The sequence below is a fragment of the Mytilus galloprovincialis genome, chromosome 6 (genome assembly GCF_965363235.1).
Source record: "Mytilus galloprovincialis chromosome 6, xbMytGall1.hap1.1, whole genome shotgun sequence".
In the NCBI taxonomy this organism is placed as follows: Eukaryota; Metazoa; Mollusca; class Bivalvia; order Mytilida; family Mytilidae; genus Mytilus; species Mytilus galloprovincialis.
Window position 1 is genome coordinate 50,848,222 of NC_134843.1, and position 17,758 is coordinate 50,865,979.

General features: G+C 30.6%; 1 protein-coding gene across 3 annotated transcripts in view; it reads left to right on the forward strand.

The window, feature by feature from the left end:
* Positions 1-17,758, forward strand: part of LOC143079811 (putative phospholipid-transporting ATPase IIB) — a 33,117-nt gene that overhangs the window by 1,697 nt on the left and 13,662 nt on the right. For 2 of the 3 annotated variants that reach the window (XM_076255420.1, XM_076255421.1), the window contains exons 2-13: positions 4,060-4,233; positions 4,882-5,023; positions 5,771-5,884; positions 6,616-6,783; positions 7,923-8,069; positions 8,604-8,684; positions 9,220-9,369; positions 11,980-12,069; positions 13,351-13,421; positions 13,821-13,986; positions 14,409-14,465; positions 17,467-17,733. In XM_076255420.1, coding sequence (XP_076111535.1) covers positions 4,060-4,233; positions 4,882-5,023; positions 5,771-5,884; positions 6,616-6,783; positions 7,923-8,069; positions 8,604-8,684; positions 9,220-9,369; positions 11,980-12,069; positions 13,351-13,421; positions 13,821-13,986; positions 14,409-14,465; positions 17,467-17,733 — 1,627 coding nt within the window. Of the gene's footprint in view, positions 1-1,948; positions 2,063-4,059; positions 4,234-4,881; positions 5,024-5,770; positions 5,885-6,615; positions 6,784-7,922; positions 8,070-8,603; positions 8,685-9,219; positions 9,370-11,979; positions 12,070-13,350; positions 13,422-13,820; positions 13,987-14,408; positions 14,466-17,466; positions 17,734-17,758 lie in introns of those variants that run through there. The other variant, XM_076255418.1, reaches the window with a different exon arrangement.

A 17,758-nucleotide genomic window follows, 5' to 3' on the forward strand; every position in this document is an offset into this window, starting at 1 on the left:
TTACAATACTTATCATGCTTATTACCACAAAACTCTGATCAAGTACAAATTTTTATCACGTTGATAGTCACTTTTACCATTCTTTAGTTAAGTCACTTTTTAACTTAATATGATATGCACGTGGGGGCATCATCTGTGTCCCATGTACACATTCCTCATTCATTAATAGATCATATTATCACATGATTATTGTCATGATTGTTTGCTAATATTTTTTCAAATTTGCTTCACATAAAGAAAAAACTGAATGTCTGACTGGGATATAACTCTACCTACAAGACAGGGCTCACGCTACCAGGCGACTTGGGCGAAGAAGTCGCCTTCCCGACCGTCACTTCGCTTTCCCCGACCCCCAAAAGCGAAAACAAGTCGCCCTGTTCTTGACGATACTCGCTTTCAGTCGCTTTCGTCATCGGACATTTTCAATTTTTACCAAGTTGATGAAACATTAATTTTTTATTGATAATTAAAGAAATTCAGACATAAACGATTCATTATCTTTAGAAAAGAGGTTGAAGCATTGTCTTCGCAGTGTGTAGCAGGTTATTTGATAAAAATACAACTTTTTATCACTTCGTGCATTTTCGCAAGTTCCGGTGCTTGTTACTCGAAAATGTACATCAACCTAAATTTCGGCGGCAAAATAAGTTTGTTACTTCATTTAAACATGATAAAAGTTGCCTCCAGTAAATGTTTAATCCATTTATTGCATTAAAAACGTCATGTTCCTTTCCAAATAACTTGTCAAACATCATTTATTTTTGTAAATTTTCTTGCATTCGTCCGCCATTGACCGATTTCTAAACTACGGATCTGAACCGGACCAGCTATGAACGAAATCCGTACTTTTACAATAATTACTACGGACGCACGGATGGAACAGCTGACAGAAGAATATTGATCCCAAAGGGAAAAATTACGCATTCCACACGCATTAAGAGACTTTTGGTTACATCTAATTGATTGCTGTTTATAATTCCCTATATTTTTTATGGTATTGATTAAAGTTGCTTAACTCTGAGACTAGCTATTATACTAATATCAATATATTATGGCCCAGCTTAATAACTTTTATATTTTTTTTATGAGAAACACTGAATTTCATACACAAGATAATTTTTAATTAAATTGTAATTGATATATTATAATTTCTTTACATTTTTTTAGTGCTAGATATTTAGTTGGTAGTTTCTCACAAGAACCTTAGTAAAACTTAAACAACTTTTAATTTCAAATGTTACTTTAATTGTATTTTTTTTATCCAGATATGAATTGAACAATATACAAAGAACATTATTTGCATATGGCCCTTTATACTATTGTAAAATCCAAACATTGTAGCACACCGCGTGAATGAGCACTTCTCTTTCAAATCTCACCACTTCTCCCTATCAGTTTCAAAAAGAGAAGTCACTTCTCCCTATAATTCTGAAGTAGTGTGAGCCCTGCAAGATAGGTGTCTATCACATGTGAAACAGGATTTGTTTGCCCTTTCAGAGCACATGGCATTTGGTGTTTGGGTGGGGTTGGTGTTGCTCAGTTTATTATTTTTGTTCCAATGTTGTGTTTTGTATACATTTATTTGTCTTTTGTACTTGTTCTGTTTTTGTCATGGGATTTTGGGTTTATTTTCAACTTATGAGTTTGAAAGTTTCATAGGTATCTTTTACATGAGTAAGTAAATTGGAAAAAAAAACACAGAAAAAGACTTTTAATAAACAATGATAAATATATATTACCTTCAGACTTAAATCAGAATTATGTAAACACAATGGTAAAGTCATGAAAGTGTACATGGTATAGATATTGCAACCTCCCTTACATACAATGTATGTTCATGTTGAATACTTAAATTACTGTACTATTCACAAACCTGTCGTTAGATTTGAAAGTTGCATGTATAATTGTTCATCTTATTTACATGTATTTTCAATATTTATTTTAGAATTATTCCACAATCATCTTTCTTGGTGGCATACACCTGTTACTGATAAGAAATGATAGAAAAGGCACTTAAACAAATATTAAAAACACATGAAACTATAGTCTTGAAAATGGGAAGGTATGAAAGAACCCACATTTAAATCAATCCAATTCCTTTAATTAAACTGCTTACTGCACTACAGCACATTAATGATTATAAAAAAATAAAATTTAATGGTATAATTATTTTCAGTGCTTATTCATATTATTAAAGTACTTGTAAATTCAGTCTTCACAGTGAACATGGTGAAACACTAGTCTGATGACCTAGTAAAATGTTATTCTCACTACTTAGCATTTGCAAAACTTTGTGTAGACAGACTGTCACGCTTAAGATAAACGTAAAAATATTTGGTCTTCAGACTAGTAATTTGAAAATATTTTGGTACAGACTTATAATTCTTTCAAAACAACAGGCTGAGTTGCAAAATTATGATTTATATGTCTGATTAGTATGAAAAAGATACGATTTTGTTACATATTGATTGGTTAATTGTTTCTTGCTTATCAAGCATTGACAAGTAATGTCCAAAGGCAAATATTTCATGCAAACATGTGTTAAGGACGAGAACAATTAAAACATTCATACAAAAGATGGGTTCTGCAAAATAGGGTTATGAGGATGGCAAAGGGGAAAAAAGGAGGGCGACGTCAGAATGGACTTTAATCAAAAGCAGTTAGTTGTCAACTTGTCTTACATAGTAAGCTCTTATACATTTGTTTTGCATTTGTGTTTTACAAATGAATGGACTGAACGTATGTGTATTAGTTTATCATGTTTATCACATTAACTTATTCATGTTATTGACAGAAAAATTATCTTATGAAATGTACATGGTATGATTACCTTAGATTAAAGAAAATTGAACATTGAGAGGTTGACAATGTACACATGTGCTTTCAAAGACCTAAATTTATCCATCCTTATAATTTAAAAAAAAAACTTTCCTTAGAATTTCCTGCATAAAGGCAATAACTGCTGCACTATAATGTCTTTACCAATAATATTTATTCGAGACCTTTTAAAATCCATTCTTGTTACTTTTATAAAACCTTCATGAAAGTTTCCTGTATCAATACAATAATTCCTGCATCATTCCAATAATATATTTATGCAGTTAAGGTCCATATTCCATCATTGTCCATTTTTTTTATTGCAGAGTGTTTACTCATTAGAAGGTATCTTGTATTGTTCAAATATATTTATAGAATGAGATGTTTAATCATGATAATCATTATAATGGGAAATCTTTTAACTTTTTATAGTCTTTTAATAATTGATTTATATATTTTTGAAACTTAAATTCAAAAACCATTCCTATGCAATATTTTTGAAATAACCATGATAACTGAGTCTGAGAATTCTAGTATACGTCAATATATTTTAATTTGTCCAAAAAAATGCTGTATAAGTACATGTAGCTATGATTAAATGCATGACCTTCAGAGAAAAACATCCTCATAATTTAAATTATTATGCATGTTAAAATAAGCATTGATATCATATCATTACGTTAAAAAATCTTGTACTTGTTTTATCTTATGTGTCTTTGAACTGTATATAGATATGGTAATCTTTATTGTAGCATTTATCATTACTCATAAATGATGCATTTAGTTTTTTAGATTAATTATGTAATTATGATCATACTTACATGTAAATATATGTGAATTATGTGATCGATTAAATTGTCATTGCTATACTGTTAGAATCTACTGTCATGACCATGGCCATTGGAAATTTTAACCTAGAATTAATAAACTTTAGGCATCATATGTTTTCACAAACCAAGAAAGTTGGACCGTGTCTCAAAAAAGGTCAACATTAATTACAATCTTGGTCGGGTTTATCATGTTTATCGAATAGAGAAAAAAATCAATAGTTGGTAAAAATGAAGAATGCAGGGCAAAATATGCCAACAAGAATAGAGAATGATGGGGCACTGAAAATAATGAATAGAGAATAAGGGGCAAAATAAATAAAGAATTGCTGAAAAATTTCTAAGATGTTACAAAATACAGAAAGGAAGAACCCCCATCTAGACCCTCATTAATCAAAACTATTTTCTTTTATAGAGTGACATCAGATGATGATGACCAAGAATTAGATGATATTCCATTGATGATAGGAGAGACAACATTTGACATGGACGATGAAAGCGATTCTCTTGTCAGACCAAAACGACATCGACGTCCCAATCAGTCAAGACTGAGTTTTTTCTTTGAAGGTTGTTGTGGGGTTTGTGCAAGGTAATACATTACAGTATACTTTTGCAACACTGTAACACACACCAAAAATACACATTTATATTCATTAGTTTGATTTTATACTTTTGTCACATGACATGATTGCTTCAGATATCTATAAGAGTTGGGATCAATAGCAGGTTATCTGCCTGGAATATCAATTTAGTATTAAATATTACCTTATTAAAGGTTTTAACCTGTGTTAAAGAACTTAAAGAGAAAATGATAGTCAAATTTTTTGAGTGGAAATCTGCTAAAATTATAAGTTAACATTTGCTTACAAATGTATTTCTCCTGTGTTAAAGATTAAGCGAATGAACAGAAAAAAGTCACATGATTCAAATTTTTCAACTTCCATAAACGTAGATTTTTATATGAACTGTTTCTCCTGTTACATTCCACTTTTTACTGTGTATAGATTCAACACCTAAAAAGAGTGATAGATCTTCATTCTTGACAGTATTTTAATTTTATTAGATAAATACATGCAAAAGAATTGATTAATATGTTATTTTTGATTTTTGATATTTGATGGTACTGATAAGTTTCATATAACATATAAGTTGTATTAAGTACATGACTGGTTAACACAACATTTGTTCGAAGAATGAGAATTTTTTTTAATTACAACCTACTTTTTTCTTTTAATAGATGTTGTCTGAAATTTTGCAATAGAGAGAAGATCTATAAATCCAGAGTTGTACCAATTGGTTTAGAACCAAATAAAGATGAGAAATTTCCAAAGAACGTCATCAGAAATCAGAAATATAGCATTATCTCATTTATTCCTAAGGTAACAATCAAATAATCACATATAATTAAGTACAAAAATCTAGAAAAAAAATCAGTCTTAAAAATACAATCACATACAATCTGACATAGAAAGAAATAAAACAACTTTAAAATGGAATATATGAATGTGAGACAACTTTCCACAAGAGACCAAATGACACAGAAAATAACAGCAATAGGTCACCGTAGGTCTTTCAACAATGAGGAAAGGCCATACCACATAGTCAGCTATAAAAGGCCCAGAAGTGATGAATGTAAAATAACTCAAATGAAAAGCTAAATGCCTAATTAATGTATAAAATAATGAAGGAAAACAACAACCACTGAATTACAGGCTCCTGACTTGGGACAGGCATTTACAGAATGTTGCAGGGTTTAACTAATTTGTTGGCGCCAAACCCTCCCCCTAACCTAGGACAGTGTCAGTTATGAAACAGTACAACATAAGACCAACTATTAAAATCTGTTGAAAAGACGTAACTCATCAAATGAAAAAAAAAAGAAATACATCTAATAATAAACAGAGTGGACGTGGACTGGTACTTATATATTCACACAACAAAAAGACACAAAGTACAGATCTGAGAGTACTCAAAGTTACGGACAGCTAGCTCAATGCCAATAACAACTAATGAAAAAAATGCATCTAAGACTTTTAAGTTTGCTGGTTAGTTGTTCCAAATACTCATTTATATATTCATTCCAAACCTTTTAATGATTTCCTAAATTATTTTTTAATTTTTTTCAGGTTTTATTTGAGCAGTTCAAGTTTTTCCTGAATTTGTACTTTCTGGTTATGGCTACATCACAGTTTATACCTGCCATTAGGATTGGTTATCTATACACATACTGGGGACCACTGGTAAGATCAATTATTACTGTTCAAGGCCACACTAGTAAAAAAAATTGTAACAGTTTAAGGATATTGGTTTCAATATTTTATTGGTGTGGCCTTCTTTATATGTTACTGTAAATACAAAAATTATTGAAGAATGTACAAAAATGCAAGATAATTTATTTTAATTTCAAGAAAATCTCTATATGCATTGAATTTAGAATGTGAGTTCTTATTAGTGCAATACTCACCCAGTTGCACTAATGACATTAATAAAAACATCACTTTAATTAATGTGTGGGTTTCTGTATTTTGTGTTTCAAGCTTGCTTTGAGGAAAAATTGATTTTGTGGTTTTACTTAAAAGTCTACAAACAAACCTTTAGATAATTTTACTCCTGCTTTAAAAAAAAAAGTGGCTAAGAGTACTCACAGTTATGTAATTGTACTGTTTTACCTCTGTCTGTATGTCCATTGATCATTCAGTCAGTCCTTCTGTCCGTCCAATATTTTGCGACACATTTTTCCCAGGAACTACATCATGAAGACTTCGGAAATTTTATTTCAGGGTTTATATAAGTCAGTTATACCATGTGATGAGTTTTCTGATTTATCACTCAACAACTTCCTATTTACTGAAGATTACACATTTTTACACTATTAAAATTATCCAGTTGTGGCAGGGGTATCAATAGTGAGAAGTAGCTCACAGTTTTACTTGTTTAGTTAGACTTACACCATACATTTTGTTATTTTTAGGGATTTGTGATATTTGTGACAATGTGTAGAGAGGCTCTAGATGATTATAGAAGATACAGAAGAGATAAAGAAGCAAATTCACAGAAGTATAAAAAGTTGACAAGAGACGGACTGATATCCATTCCAAGTTCAGACATCAAAGTTGGTGATCTTATTCAAGTTGAAAAGGTAACATTTTAGTGTAAATTCATAGATATAAGAAGTATAGTATGAGTGCTAACGAGACAACTCTCCATCAAAGTCACAATTTGTAAAAGTAAAACATTATAGGTTGAAGCACGTCCTTCAACACCAAGCCTTGGCTCACACTGAACAGCAACCTTTAAAGGGCCCCAAAAATTACTAGTGTAAAACCATTCAAACCATTCAAACCAACAGTCTAATCTATTTTAAAAAACGAGAAAGGAGAAACACTTATGATCCACATCCACAAAAGACAACCACTGAACATCAGGCTCCTGTTTATTTGTGATACTTTAAATAAAAAAGTTTTAGCTTAGGCAATGAATGAATATTATTTTTGATTGATTGATTAACGTCCTTTGGCAAATATTACATATACCTTACTTCTGACACATGGTTCTGACTCTGATCTAACTATCTTTGCTCTTATTTATCAAATGAGGGCTATTCCAGAAAAAATGTATGGGGGGGTTGGAAGGCACGTTGTATTAATAATACATGGGTGATGGGTATCAGAGCAACTTTTCACACTATAATGCACTATAATTCTCAATTGCAATTGTCTGGGTGGCAGGTGCTGACAAAAACCCCCATACATTTTTTTCTTGAATAGCCCTGGCCCATTTTTGGTGGAGAAGCCACTCATATCAGTTTTGTTTAATGTGTTTTATTTGATCAGTCTTGGTATTGAATCCACAACCTCTGTCATTTGAGGCATGTAATTATTTGAGAAATGCAAATCATAAAACCATTATTTGAAGGACAATGCAAAACATCAACACAAAGTTGGTACATTCAAAAAGAAAATAAATCTGAAACTGTATAATGCATGATAAGCAGAACAAATTATATAAATATAATTGCAACATTATATTCTAATGAGTCTGTCCTTTCAAATCTTTAAAAAAACAACTTGTTAAATTGTTTGAACAGAAAATATTAAATAGAAATGTTATGATATATATTTTTTACTGAAATTTTCTTCTTATGTAACAAAATTTGCCAACATTACAGATTTTACAGATTTTGTGGTCTTAAAAAGAAAACAAATATTATCATGATTATCTTTTAAGAAATGTGTATGTCTTTATTACAATTCATATATATTAAGATATATTCTATAGGACCAGCGTGTGCCAGCTGATATGATATTTATCAGAACTACAGAGAAGCAAGGAGCATGTTTTATAAGGACAGACCAGTTAGATGGAGAGACAGATTGGAAACTTAGATTAGCCATACAGAATACTCAGAGACTTGTCTCTAATGTGGTATGTCAATGATAGGAATGGAATAATTGATAAACAGATAATCAAATAAACAAGTGCAATTGTTTAAATTAGTAGTCTTGGTCGTTTGTTTTGTATATTATGATCCTAATGAGAATTTGTCCATGCTGTTTCCTCTTTGCAAAATCTATGAAAATCTTTACAAAGCTTTTCAGAATGAGCATATATCAATATAGAGAGTTAAGATGTACCAAAAAGCGTGAGATAGCAAACCAGCAACATATTTTCATCGATTTGATCAATTTTGTGATTGGATAATGGGGATACCATATATAAATGTTCTATAATGGTTTACTTTTATAAATTGTTATTTGGATGAAGAGTTGTCTCATTGGCACTCACACCACATCTTCCTATATCTATCTCCAAAGATCACAATTCTTCTAAAAAAAAATCAGTTGAGAATGAAGTGCTTTAAATATTTAAGTTATGCATGCTTTTCAATCCTAAATGTGTTCATTTATGCATACTTTATCTTTTCTGTTTATTTATTTATATTATCTTTTGATATTTTAGGAAATATTAGATATCAGGGCACAGTTGTATGCTGAGGCACCACAGAAGGACATCCATAATTTTGTTGGTACATTCCGTAGGGTAGGTTACTCAAAGTCTGACAGTTGAAGAAAGAAAAAAAAGAAATCTGCAAAGCTTTTGACAGAATTAAAACTATTTTTTTGAAACAAAATAACATAGACATAATATCCCCAAAAATATTTAAAAAAAAAGGCCATTAATGTAACTGTTTGGTACAGTTGCATTATATAAGATATCATCTTTTAGTTACTGTATAGTTAGGAAAATAAAGAGTTGTGTTATGATAATTTCACAATAAGGATAAAATAACAAAAATATCTCCTTGATGAAATTTAGAACTTTAAAATATGATCTGAATCATTGATTAGAAAAAATGCAGACATTTTTTACCAATAACGTATCAAAAGTATCTGTAATCAAGTACTATTCCCTGTTCTTATGTAACACCAAAACTGTATGATAAGTATGGCTGTTTTCTGAAAGTGTTCTATGAAGGACTATATATATGGTATATTTCTGAAAGAAAATTGTCAAGTGTTCATTATGTTTTTAATTTTTTGCCATTATACAATTATTTTGAACTCCTATTTTTCAGACTGATGATGAAGTTTATGAGGATTCATTGACTGTTGATAATACACTGTGGTCAAATACAGTTGTAGCCTCAGGGATAGCATTGGGTGTGGTCATCTATACTGGTTCTGAGACCAGGAGTGTTATGAATACATCACAACCTAAAAGTAAAGTAAGAAAAATTAATACAGTCTGTTGATAGTTGAATTTTATTTGGTAAATAATTCATTCTCTTTATAAATCAGAAATTTATAGCACTTATTTTATCTATATCTTCCATTTGTTTATCATTAGTCTGTACACATGTTGCATCATCAACTTTTTTGCAGCAAATGAAATTACTGCTAATCCAATTATTTATGAGCATTTTAGTTAAAGTTGCATACCCTTAATAAGTGTACATTTTCAGCAGATTTTCAGGTGAAAAATTTGAAATTTGGCAGATTTAGCGTTACTGCTTTTGATTTTAAAATTATGATATTGACAATAAATAAAACAAATATGGCTAGAAACATATTGACATTTTTTAGAACATTTTTAAGAATTGAGACTGTATTTATGTGTATATATATAAAAAAAATTGTGGTATAATTGCCAATGAGACAACTCTCCAAAAGAATGAATGACACAGAAATTAACAACTATTGGTCACCGTACAGCCTTCAACAATTAGCAACGCCAATACCACCTAATTTAAAAAAAACAATAGTAACCTTGAAAACTTGATATGAATATTTTACATAAAAGTAAACAATAGGACAAGCTTAATTTATTATTTTAATACTTTTTATACGACCGCAAAATTTGAAAAATTTTTCGTCGTATATTGCTATCACGTTGGCGTCGTCTGCGTCGTCGTCGTCGTCGTCGTCGTCGTCGTCGTCCGAATACTTTTAGTTTTCGCACTCTAACTTTAGTAAAAGTGAATGGAAATCTATGAAATTTTAACACAAGGTTTATGACCACAAAAGGAAGGTTGGTATTGATTTTGGGAGTTTTGGTCCCAACATTTTAGGAATTAGGGGCCAAAAAGGGCCCAAATAAGCATTTTCTTGGTTTTCGCACTATAACTTTAGTTTAAGTTAATAGAAATCTATGAAATTTTGACACAAGGTTTATGACCACAAAAGAACGGTTGGGATTGATTTTGGGAGTTTTGGTTTCAACAGTTTAGGAATTAGGGGACAAAAAAGGGCCCAAATAAGCATTATTCTTGGTTTTCGCACAATAACTTTAGTTTAAGTAAATAGAAATCAATGAAATTTAAACACAATGTTAATGACTACAAAAGGAAGGTTGGTATTGATTTTGGGAGTTTAGGTCCCAACAGTTTAGGAATTAGGGGCCAAAAAGGGACCCAAATAAGCATTTTTCTTGGTTTTCGCACCATAACGTTAGTATAAGTAAATAGAAATCTATGAAATTTAAACACAAGGTTTATGACCATAAAAGGAAGGTTGGTATTGATTTTGGGAGTTTTGGTCCCAACAGAATAAGGGGCCCAAAGGGTCCAAAATTAAACTTTGTTTGATTTCATCCAAATTGAATAATTGGGGTTCTTTGATATGCCGAATCTAACTGTCATGACTGTGTATGTAGATTCTTAACTTTTGGTCCCGTTTTCAAATTGGTCTACATTAAGGTCCAAAGGGTCCAAAATTAAACTTAGTTTGATTTTGACAAAAAATGAATCAGTTAGGTTCTTTGATATGCTGAATCTAAAAATGTACTTAGATTCTTGATTATTGGCCCAGTTTTCAAGTTGGTCCAAATCGGGGTCCAAAATTAAACTTTGTTTGATTTCATCAATGTTTGATGATATACCAAATCTAACTGTGTATGTAGATTCTTCATTTTTGGTCCTGTTTTCAAATTGGTCTACACTAAAGTCCAAAGGGTCCAAAATTAAACTTAGTCTGATTTTAACAAAAATTGAAATCTTGGGGTTCTTTGATATGCTGAATCCAAAAATGTACTTAGATTTTTTATTATGGGCCCAGTTTTCAAGTTGGTCCAAATCAGGATCTAAAATTATTATATTAAGTATTGTGCAATAGCAAGTCTTTTCAATTGCACAGTATTGCGCAATGGCAAGAAATATCTAATTGCACAATATTGTGAAATAGCAAATTTTTTTTTAATTAGAGTTATCTTTCTTTGTCCAGAATAGTAAGCAAGAAATATCTAATTGCAAAATATTGTGCAATAGCAAGATTTTTTTTTAATTGGAGTTATCTTTCTTTGTCCAGAATCAACTTAAATCTTTGTTATATACAATATACAATGTATATTCACTTTTTACTACCAACTGATAAATTAAAATAATCTTTACCATTCAGTGATAACAAGCAGTTTTTTTACATCTTAATATTTTATGATGTATTTAAATGAGTAGTTATTGTTGCAAACTCCATTAGAAATTTTAATTGAGATTAGTTTTGGAATAAGGGAAAGGGGGATGTGATTAAAAAAATTGGGTTCAATTTTTCTCATTGAAATTTCATAAATAAAAAAGAAAATTTCTTCAAACATTTTTTTGAGAGGATTAATATTCAACAGCATAGTGAATTGCTCTAAGAGAAAACAAAAATTTTAAGTTCATTAGAACACATTCATTCTGTGTCAGAAACCTATGCTGTGTCAACTATTTAATCACAATCCAAATTTAGAGCTGAATCCAGCTTGAATGTTGTGTCCATACTTGCCCCAACTGTTCAGGGTTCAACCTCTGCGGTCGTATAAAGCTACGCCCTGCGGAGCATCTGGTTGTTTGTATTTACAGGTTGGTTTGCTAGACCAAGAAGTCAACACTTTAACAAAGTTTTTATTTTTTGCTGTCCTAGTTTTATCCTTTGTGATGATGATACTGAAGGTAAGTAAACAATAAAAAGAATTATCAGTTCATTGACTATTTTACCTTTAATCCTGTTGAAAATGTTGATCTGTATCACTGTTCTGCTACAATAGGCAGAAATATCAGACAATCATGACAATGGCAGTATAAATTTAGAATATTCCAAGAGGGCTATTGGAAAACAATGCATTGCAATATATATGGAAAACATAATCAGCAAAGAAAAAAATGAAAAGAAAACACAGAAAACAAGCACTTCTGGCCCATAAAAAACTGGTGATGAAATCAGGTGCTCTGTTATAGTCAGCAATTCCTGCTATACTTGTTATGCCTGTTATTCAGTATTTTAATTTTGATCTTAATGAGTAATATTCTCTGTGTCACTGTAATGTTGTGATACACAAAAATATTAAATATTGATAATAGTGGCAGTTATGATGTAACTGATCAACTGTATAATTGCAATTTGGATGGCTTTGTTTATTATGTCAGAGTCACTCTGATTATTTCTGTTTCATGTTTCAAGACATAAGTCACAATATAAATGTTTAATACGAGTAGAAAGCTCTGTATGCATTAGTTACTTTAAAAAAAAAGAACACGCTTTGACAATAAACATAAAAGAAAAAGCATAAATGCACCAATTGCTTAGAGTCTTAATTATGTACATGTAGGTAGGATGTCATGTACTTCTGTGGACTGATACTTTGTGAACTATATGTATCATATTAATATATGACTCAGCTTACCTATTACAAAGCAGGGTTTTATGACTTTACAAATCACATGTTACTTCTATGTTATATATGCAACAGGGTACTATTAACTTTTACCCATTAGTCAAAAGAGCATTTTTGTTATATGTTGTTTTATTGTTATTCAAGAAAACTTTTTGCATTTTATTATAATAACATTAGATGTATGTTTCATTATAATACTTTATTCTGATTGGCTAACTGCACATCACGTGTTATTCCGTAAGCAATTGGATCACTCAATAAAACTTTTCATTCATGATAACACATGGTCCCACAATAAAGTGCACAGGTGAATTAAATAAAAAACAATATAAAATTCGTGTTTTCTTGATCATAGCTAAAAAATGTAATTATAAGTATTGAATGCTTCTTTTTGTAACTTCATAGGGTTGTAAAAGTGTTGACCGTGCGCACATTTTTAGAATGAAGCGCTTCCACTCTTCATACAAAATGTACTTCGGTCAACACTTTTACACCCCAATGAAGTTACAAAAAGAAGCATTCAATACTTAATTAAAAGGTACAATGTATTTGATTTCAGGGTTTTGCTGGCCCATGGTACCGATATTTATTCAGATTTGTACTGTTGTTTTCATATATTATACCAATCAGGTAAGGTTGTTGTTAATAGATATGAGAAATTATCAGATTGTTGTTTATATCAAAAGTAAAATAAATTTATATTTTTAACCACACTTTAATAGAAGAAATTCACCATCCTTATTTATATTATGGAGAAAAATTTACAAAATTTAATTTCAATGAAATATTCATATCTGTTTTTTATTCAACTGAAAAATGATATGGGTTTTGTGTTGGAAGGACTATGAAGTTTAATTTCATTTCATTTTTTCCCCTCAAATTATTAAAATTATCCTAAATTAAATAAGAAATCTGTAATCATGCCTGTTTTGTAATGATTGGTTATTTTTTAAATTACCATTCAATAAAACCTTTAGTCAATAGTTTTTGTTTCCGGAATTTTAACATTAGTTGATTTTTATTTTTCAGTTTAAGAGTCAATTTAGATATGGGAAAGGCTGCTTATTCCTGGTTCATCATGAGAGATAAAATTATAAATGAAACTATAGTCAGAAGTACAACTATCTGTGAAGAGCTTGGTAGAATTAGCTATTTATTATCAGACAAGACAGGGACACTGACACAGAATGAAATGGTAAATTCATACATTCAAATATTTTCAACATTTATTGACATTAATATTATTATTATAAGTTTAAACTTATTCTTGATAAAGGACGTGGTTCTAGTTTGTGGCTAGGTATTTAGTTATTTTGGAATAATTAGTGCTTTTATTCCATTACGGGAGTGTTGTGGTTTTTCATCTTTTTTTCAGCTATTTTGGCTTTTTAAAATATATAGTAAAAAAAGAATAAAATTTCAGTTTCAATCTATTGTTTGAATGTTGGTAAATATTGTATTTCATAGAAATTGGTTATAAACTTATTTGGTATGTCATATCATTAATTCAAATAAATTTTGTATGGAAATAAAAAGTGTTTTCAAAAGTCATAGGTTAAAGCAGTTTTGGCACCAAATCTTAGAATTATGTCCAAATCTTTTCAATTATGATTTCAGATATTTAAAAAGTTACACTTAGGAACTGTATCTTTTACACCTGAAACTGCTGACGAGGTGAGTAGCAATGATGGTATCCATAAAACATGTTGTACTTTTAGTGAAAACAAATATTTAGGGCTACTTTGATTGAAAACAATATACGCACTGGAATGTTTTAAAGAAGACTGGAATAATATAAGTAAAACATTTTGTAACCCTTTAAGCTGGTATGGGTGTCTATCACCATATTAGATTGTAAAAAAACAGACAATCTTAGGTCCAGATTTTCAATCAAAATAAATTCAAAAAGATAAGTATTCCTTTTTGTATCCATGAAATTGTTTTTGAACAACTCATATTCAGTATCACTTAAGGTGGTACCCAACACTTTCACTAAAATTAATTTGGCTCCTTTAATTTTCATAAAATTTTGTCAAAGTATTTACTTTGACACTTCAACAAAAATATAAAAATTTTTAAATTTTTGAACCAACCGTTTTGCCAGAAAAATTACACTGTTTATATAGCAATTTGACAAACACCAATTTTGATCATTGAGAAGCTTAATATTCCTTTTACAACACAACGTAATTAAAACGTTTAGCTGACTATACAGAGTTATCTCCCTGTAGTGTTAGGTACCACCTTAATAGAAGAGAGGTGGAAGATACCAAAGAAATATTTAAACTCTCATAAAATAAATGGCAAACTGGCAATACCACGACAAAAAAAGAAAAAAAATGACCAAAAAACAAACAACAGTAAAGGTGTAATACCACCATTGATTTTCCCCTATTAGTCTTTGTTAAATTGGCACTTTAAAAAAAAATGTACAGTATTTACCTTTATTTCAACCAAAGAAATACTTTGCATGTATAAAGTTTAATCCTTTCCAGTGCTACAGTGAAAATTTCACACTACATTTCATTGCATATAAGAAAGTAACCATCACCGGAAGTAAACAACCCAATTTTTACACTGTTATTTACTGGTTACCTGCTTTGGTAACTATGTAACCTTAACTTTCCAAAATATTTTATAAGACCAGCAAATAAAAAAGGAATGATGCTTTCAGACACCCAACATACATGTTTATGACTCAGAAAAATTTAAGTGCATTGAAATGCAGGGTTAATTTTCTACAACTGTCAAATTCAAGGGAATATTTTTTTAGACCTACTTTCGTATACAACCGGATGTGACGTACCATGATTTGGTGGTATTACACCTAAATAACACCTAAATGTCGAATAAACTTAATGTAATTTTTTTCCCTCCAACTGCAAGTTATTTCAAGCATAACTGTCAAGTTTTGTTTCAGTCAGAGCTATAGTTTCAGAGAAAATCACTATAATGTAAGGCCATATTCTACGGCGATTTCAGTCTAATTTCTTCGAAAAATCCTAATTTCAGTGAATCATTATAAAATGCAGTGTTGACTAATATCTGATCATATACTCAATATCTATGCATTCAAGCAATTAAATAGAATACAAAAGACAACTTTAAGATGATAAACAATTTTATTGCACCTTTTATAGTTCATTTGAAGGTCTTTTTTGGTCTGTTTTGGTCTATTTTTCCTTCTTCCTTCTTTTTTCATCAAAACTTGATATCTTTTGTCTAAAAAATAAAACAAATGTGATTATTTTCCCCAAAAAATGAAATGAATGTAATGTTAAATCAATAATTAAAGTGTTTTAGCTGAAAGAACTGTCTCTATAAATGTTAACAGTCTCCACGGAAGTTTCTATAAGCCCTTATGTGTAACTTGAGCTTTTGGTCTGTTCCCCTAGTGTGACAAATAACGATTCCCTTTCAGTCAATCATTTATTGTTACTGGTATCAAAGACTTTTTATTTACTTATAACATTATATTTCTAATAGATTTACACAAAAAATCCACTTTCTTGTATTTTATATTAGAAAATGGGGAGAAAGAGTAATAAAAAAATACCTCAAAATGTTTTAAAAAGGGTTATGTCCCTTGGAATGCTGGTAAAAAATTAAATTGGTAAGAATTATAAAGTTTAAGTATGTGAGACTGGATTCTGATGTGTATAAATCCAGGGCAAATAAGTGCTTAGATGATGTTTTGTCAGTGCAAAATGCAGACAGCACAATGGCAAATTGTAAACTTTTGCGACCAAAACACAAAAAAACATGACATTAGTTGATACATACTTTAATGCTGAAGTGTCATCTGCAGACCGATTCACATATAAGATTTTTCAACAGACTGCTCTTCAGAACATAGTTAACACTGAAATGAAAATTCACATGTTGTATAAACAAAACTGTAAGGGTGATTTAAAATTTGACACAGTAAACTGAATACAACTTTGTCTGTCCCCCCATTTGACTTAGCAAACACCCGTAAACCCCCATTTCAAGGCAATTTTACCTCAAACATGCTTTCTGTGTCTCAATCCATTCCGAATAGTCCATGTTTATAATGTTTGAACTGGTTTAGTAATAATTTTTAAAAATGAAAGTACAATAAGGTCACGAGTGCACATGTAGTTTCCCTAAATAGGTGTAATACCACCATTGATTTTCCCCTATTAGTCTTTGTTAAATTGGCACTTTTAAAAATTTTTTACAGTATTTAAATTTATTTCAACCAAAGAAATACTTCGCATGTATAAAGTTTAATCCTTTCCAGTGCTACAGTGAAAATTTCACACTACATTTCATTGCATATAAGAAAGTAACCATCACCGGAAGTAAACAACCCAATTTTTACACTGTTATTTACTGGTTACCTGCTTTGGTAACTATGTAACCTTAACTTTCCAAAATATTTTATAAGACCAGCAAATAAAAAAGGAATGATGCTTTCAGACACCCAACATACATGTTGATGACTCAGAAAAATTTAAGTGCATTGAAATGCAGGGTTAATTTTCTACAACTGTCAAATTCAAGGGAATATTTTTTTAGACCTACTTTCGTATACAACCGGATGTGACGTACCATGATTTGGTGGTATTACACCTAAACAAAACACAACATAGAAACTTCAGATTGCGCAACACAAACCTCACAGGGGTTATAGCTTATCAATTCATTTTAGATTACCCAACACCTGAACTTAATGTTTGGACAGAAAGAGGACCCTGGTCAGACGCAACAACCTTTTCTTGGACCTTCCATGACACCAACACGGGGTCCAGTGAGACGGACTGTAGTTACTCGTGTGTATGAAGCTGTTAGAGCTATTGCACTGTGTCACAATGTTACCCCAGTCTTTGAGGATGATGAAGATGTTAACTTTGATGATACAGAGGCTGACAGACAAAGTAGACAGACCGTTGTATACCAGGCCTCTAGTCCTGATGAGGTATGTAGTGCTATTACAGCAAATA